Source organism: Notothenia coriiceps, unplaced genomic scaffold (genome assembly GCF_000735185.1).
Source record: "Notothenia coriiceps isolate Sejong01 unplaced genomic scaffold, NC01 NC01_scaffold00008293, whole genome shotgun sequence".
Lineage (NCBI taxonomy): Eukaryota > Metazoa > Chordata > Actinopteri > Perciformes > Nototheniidae > Notothenia > Notothenia coriiceps.
This window is the reverse complement of record NW_011340994.1, coordinates 1-6,358: the sequence shown is the minus strand read 5'-3', so window position 1 is coordinate 6,358 and position 6,358 is coordinate 1. Positions and strand designations below refer to the sequence as shown.

The window sequence follows — 6,358 nt, the reverse complement described above, 5'->3', positions numbered from 1 at the left end:
TGTCTTCATTTTTGACAGACTTCCATTAAAAAAAACACATTGACTTTGATTTGTCAGGTAACTTTCTAACCACCTCAGCATATCAAGATTAAAACCATACTGTTCTAGCTTGTTTAACAGCAAAGAATGGTCAATAACATCAAAAGCAGAACTAAAATCAAGTAGTACTGCACCCACTAACTTCCTATTATCTAGTTCGCCCTTCCAAGAGCTTTCCCCTTTATAGTAAACTAAGCTAAGAGGCTCCTAGCTGTAGCTTCATATTGTTATACAAATAACATTTTCAGACAACATGAAACAATCTGCAGTACAATTGAACTAACCAATGTGTTGAAGGCCTCCAGAAAACGAGAGCTGCTCTCACTCAAGAGGCTCAGAGTTTCATCAGACAACTCTGCAAAAAAACAACATATGAAACATGTTTGCTCAAAATCACTGTGGGAAAATGTTTACAGCCCTCTACAGACTCAAGTTTGTCCTCACCTTCCATGGCACTGACCAACAGGTGAGCTGCATTAAGGTATAAAGGGACGTTAGCAGCAGTGTCTGTGCCAAGCAGCTCCAGTATGGCTGACAATAATTTTCTCTGACTCTCTGACAGATCATTATGCTTGGCCATATCCAGTGTTTCACCACTGCACAACTCATCCAGCTAAGAGAGACAGGTACAGAGAGGAGAGGAAATAGAAAAAACACGAAAATAATAGAGTTGTCCAGTAATGACTCCAAAAACGCAGAAATCAGTGAGCATTTGACAACTTTTGTTACCTTTGAAGTCAACTGTTTATGTCATGTGTTTTGCTAAGATGCCTTAAATAATATGTGTGTTTATCTAGGTGTAAGAAGACTGAGATATTCTCATGTTTTGTTCTACAACATAAAATAATGCTGACCAATTTCCGAGCATTAGCCGCGTTTAGCTTAGCGGTGGTGACGTGCAACCATGCAGCCATGATGTTGATCATAAAAGTGCTGTTAATATGTGGAGTCTTTCCTTCTGAAAACAATGTTTAAGTATCATAAACGTGTGTTTGGTGAACATTTCATTGTCTGCAATATTCTAAAATGAAATAGTAAAAAAAAAACATAGATCTTTTCAAGGGGGCCTTTGCGATGCTAACATCTGGGTCGGCCTACAAATTGATGTCACCACACGAACACTCTTATAACACTGCATACCAGTCCTGTTGCAATTCAAATCCATGTCTGTCCAAAATGTCATCTCCTAATGCTGTAATCCTATTAGACATTTGTATGAAGTTATCATTGAGTTATGGGCAAAAATGTGTTTTGGGAGGTCACGGTGACCTCGACCTTTGCCTACCAAAAGTCAGAGTGTCACTCACCGAACACTCAACATGTGACAGGGCAGTTCTGTCCCTCAGAGTCTCTTGGAGTCTCTTGAACAAAGCGTATCGAGTGGACTGGGGGAGCTCTGCCAGAGGAGAAAGATCCATCTCATGTGATCCTGTAAAAAAAGGGAGATACTGTGTCAGGTTTCAAACTGAACACGTCTCATTCTCGGGATTATGTCTACCTACTTACATTATCCACTCGTTTTAATCTCCAAATGTTTAAATAGTACTGCAACCTTTTTATTTTGGGATATTCCGCTTTCTTACAAACAGGCACAGAGTTCTTGGTAAACCCCTACAACCACAATTATTGAAGACATTACGCAATTACACTCACATTTTTTATGACACGTTAAAATGGAAGTAACTCAGTCATGACTTACTTATAATTCTCCAAAATAGTATGATTTTTCAACGTCATGTATATTTAATGCAGACCCAAATACAGTTGCATAATTAACTCATTCTAAACATTTGTGGTAAGGGTTTATCCTCTTTAGCTTCTTGCTAGTTGAACTTTTAGTTGGGAATAACTGATAAGTTAGTTTGAGTTGAAAAGTGTGAATTGTCATCTAAAATCTGAGAATAGAAGAAGACTATTTGGCAAACTGTAAAATATTATGTATATATAACGGGCTGTACATTTCTGACAATGGCAGATATATAAAGACTTACTAGTAATAGTCAGAGTTGGGTACATGTAATCAGAATTACGAAATCAAATTTCAAACTGCAGTCTCATAAACCCAGGTTGACTGTGGGGAAAATATGCAATACTATTGAGGTTAGTTTGCTAAGTATTTCTATGTAATAGAAAATATATTTCTGTTTAGTCTTCGAAACATGGCAATTTTCTAAAACATTTTTTATTTTAAATAAAGACAGCACATGTAGTTTGTGTCAGTACTGTTTTTTGTATGGGAAACATGGTTGCCCCAAGGGAAACACTGAATTTGCAAACATTTTTGAGATGTTGAAAGAGAAGAAAAGGCAATATTTCAACGTTTTATTTTGAAGTAATCCAAAAATAATTTCAAAGTACCCTGACTTGAACATTGTACTTAAAGTTGAAGTTTTATATTCTGATGCTGGTCAGACCAACCACAATTCCACCCAACATTAAATCCACAGAGCCATCTGCAGCAGAAAAGGGATCTTATTTCCTTTCCATCACTTCCTTAATGTCTGTTATTTTCTCCCAAAATATAAAGTGTAAATGGAAGCTTATCCATTAAAGTTATTTCCAATTAACTGACTTATTATATATATAAAAAGCACAAACCATTTTGCATTTCAATCAAAGCTACTTTCTCTGGAAACATGCCGTCCACCCAATCCAAAGAATCCTGGGATGGCCAGGACTCAGGCGAGTCTGCTTCAATACCTCCTATTGTTCCAGGCCGTAGGCATATATCTACACACAACATCACATAGTCAAAACACAAAATCAGACAATTCACTATTGAATATCAGCCTATGGGATGTTAAAAAATGATGGACTGATTTATATTAAGTGAGGTTTGACTGTGCTTCTCTATACAGTGTAGTATTTACTATATTTGTATTTATTATTATTATTAGGACCATGGGAAAAAAAAGAGAAATTATTGATGCCAGAGATTTGTAATACTCGCTAACACACAGCTGTTAAGGATAACATGACCGTTGCTAGGGAGGATCAATGGACAATTTGCAGTCACTTCAATCAGCGGAAAGAAGTCCGGTCGACTTAACTTCAACATTAGGTATCATCCATCAAAAAACACCATGGAATACTTTTTGAATATTAGCTTTTATATTTGTGGAGACCATAAAAAGTTGGTTTCAAGATGGCTGAACTGTCCCCAGAAAAGAAACAGGTTTAAATACAGCGCACTGGACGTCAGAAGAACTACAGAGGTGAGACAGGAAGTAAACACTTAAGAGAGCACAGTATTGGCTCTGGCAGTGTTTAAAGACTGGTTAATGGAAAATAAAACAGTTTTTGTTTTTGCCGCAGGTACAGATGTTGGTACGCAATGGAATGGAATGAATACCATAATTATTTTTTTTATATCTTGTCAAACTAAAGAGAAGTGAAAATGTGATTCACACTTCCCATTTTCCAAGAACACTTTTGTCACAATGACCCCACTTTTTCTCTGTAACCACACACACACACACACACACACACACACACACACACACACACACACACACACACACACACACACTCACCATAGTGTCCATCCTTTTTAATGTCCAGTTCCAGGACGCTGTACGCAATAACTGTTCCAGACGGGATCTCCAAGGAGACGTCGCTGTCCGCCTCAATGTTGCTGCTGTTCTTCACACACAACTGAGAATACACACACAAGCCAGGAATTTTAAATTAAAAGGTACTTAAGTGACAATCTTGCTGAAAAATAAACAAATATTACATTGGTGTCACTTTATTAAACCGTCATTAATAGATACGTCAAACTATTTCTCAAAAGTGTGCAACACTTTGTTAATGATAAAAAAAAACACTATATATAGTAAATGAAAGGTAATTTATGTATACATAATAACGAAAAAGCATTCATAATCATTAGTTAACTTGATTCATTGTCTAATAATGGCACAGATTACAGTAAAAATAAACAATATCAAAGGTTGTATTAAATTCTGAAAATACACACATTCACACTCCACACCCACCTTAGCAGGGCTCCCTAGCAGGCCCACCAGCCCCTGGAAGATGCACTGCTCCCTTTTCTTCTGGGTGATGGAGCAGGGGGTGGTGGTGAGGATCCTCTCCTTCACCACTGCCAGCACCTCCTCTCGCTTCTCCATCTGCTTCACCAGCTTATTCTGCATGTCCACCAGCCTAACGCAAAATAAAAAAGTGTATGAATTACAATGGCAATGTAGTGTATGTGCGTGGTATTTAGGTGTAATCTATCAGTAATTAGTAGAGAGGTGAAGGCATGACAGATTTTTGTAAACTGGCAGGAATATTAGATTACAAAGTGTCCTTTGACAAAAGGCAATTGTATTATTGCAGAAAATAAGATCCTTGGCAAAGCAACGTTTATGATACTTAAATATTTTGTTCAGCAGGATAATCTCCACATATTAACACCACTTTTACGATTTTTGAAGCGTAAATGCAAAATGCAAATTGCTAAAAGTAAATTGCTAAAAGTAAATAGCAAAACTATAGCTTTAGCTAACGTAAAGGCTATTGGCGAACAAAAACACAGTAGCATGGCATCATGTAAACACTGCTACGCTAGAGGCGGCTAATGTTGAGCGGGACAACTTTCAGTTTATGAAGTTGTTAATAAGACACTTAAAAGCTATAGACATTCACCAGTGGTGTACTTACTGACATATTGTATGTTAGATTTGTAAATCTGCTAAGCTTGTATTAACCACAGGCCTTATTTTGGGAATTTAACCCAGAACACATACAGTATAAAACATTGAATTCAAGACAAACAACATCACAGTTGCATGGCTTAACCACCGCTGAGCTAAAGGCGGCTGATGATGTACGTGATGAGTTTTAGTGGTCACTTGTTAACAACCACTGTTTTTATTACACATAGAGGCTTCAGACATTAATCACTGGGGTATTTACTGACGCAATTTATGTTGTAAAACAATATGAGGAAGCCAGAAGTAATAAGGTGCTAACTTATTCCTAGGTCCTGCAGCATGCTATTCACATTAGAAACCAAATCACTAGAACCAAGGACATAAGTGCAGTGTATTTAAGTAAGATGACACTATTGAACTCTGTGGTTTGCATGTTACTGGTTTTAGGTGTCAAATGTGTTGTCTAACTACATTGATTCCCCTCATGAATAATAAAGTTGTCACCCTTTCACCTTCTGCTCACTGTCCACAATGTGTGAATCTTGAATACGGAAATTATGAATGACCTGCTGCTGGAGTCCCGTAACAGCTTTTTCACATCAAGTTCCTCTTTCAACATCCTGCCAAAACATGATTGGAGCTCGGAGGAGCCGTGGCCCTCCAGTGTTCCACCGACGGGGCCAACCTCGGGGTCCAGCTTCCCGGAGACTGCGTCTCTAAACGTCCCCTTGTAGGTCAGAAAGTCTGTCTCGGACACTCCTGACAAAACATGTGATGTTGGATATGCGTGAGGGTAAATGTGTCTTACAATAAGGAGGCATGGAAATACTTGAGCAATTTCTATTCCCTTTTTTTCTGTATATGCAGACTTACCAGGACTTAGCACCTGGTCGCCTTGCAACAAGTCACTGAGGGTGAAAACAGTGGGTTGGTACTTGGGGCTCTGCCAGAACCAGATGCGGTTGCGTTTGACAACTAGTCCAATAGGAACCAGTTTTTTTGAGTCGTTTACTCGCGACACATGGATGAGGCTTCCTTCAGGGTCAATCTGATGGACGAAGTTGGCAGTGGCTTTGGAAAACATGACTTCTACAAACGAGGGCTGCAGACACATAGAAGAAGAAGAAGAAGAGAAAGATACTTTTAACACTTCAATTTCATTTTCTTAATTTGAAGGCGCTAAGATTAAGAACAAGGAAATATTCAGAAATCATGTTATTATAAAGTAAAAAGCATTTCTCTTACAAGTTTATCATTTCATTTCAACACAATGTAATAATCTCTCACCAAAATACAATTGGATACTTGTATTTTCCACTTGTGATTTATATAAATGAATTCCAGATTATTGGGTTTAACTTGAATACATTTTTTTATCCATTGGCCCGCTACTTTTAATGCTTCAATTTATGTTGCAAGACGCCGAGAGCAAAGACCAGATGAGGAATTTTTCCCCAACTACAAACCACTGTGGGTTATTTCCAGTTGGTATTCTCCCCAGTCTCCCTTAAAATAATGGATGCAAGTCCCTATGAAGCCAGGTACTGCACTCTAAAAACGAATTCAGGCGACCTTTCACCTCCACTTAATTAAATGCATGGTTGCAAGATAAAAATGTGAGTTAATTGATTTAGATAAACATTTTAAGTTGCAAACAT

The 6,358-nt window shown here is 37.9% G+C and overlaps 1 protein-coding gene across 1 annotated transcript; it reads right to left on the bottom strand.

Annotated features, from left to right (window-relative positions):
* Positions 1–311: 311 nt before the first annotated feature.
* LOC104944517 (non-syndromic hearing impairment protein 5-like) lies at positions 312–5,799 on the bottom strand (the record flags this gene model as incomplete). The annotated part of the gene is made up of 8 exons (XM_010770061.1): positions 5,574–5,799; positions 5,267–5,459; positions 4,038–4,206; positions 3,573–3,693; positions 2,638–2,769; positions 1,347–1,468; positions 484–652; positions 312–394 (listed from the first exon to the last, which is right to left on the bottom strand). Coding segments are annotated over exons 1-8 (1,200 nt in total), but the record flags the coding sequence as incomplete, so codon positions are not given.
* Positions 5,800–6,358: the final 559 nt, after the last annotated feature.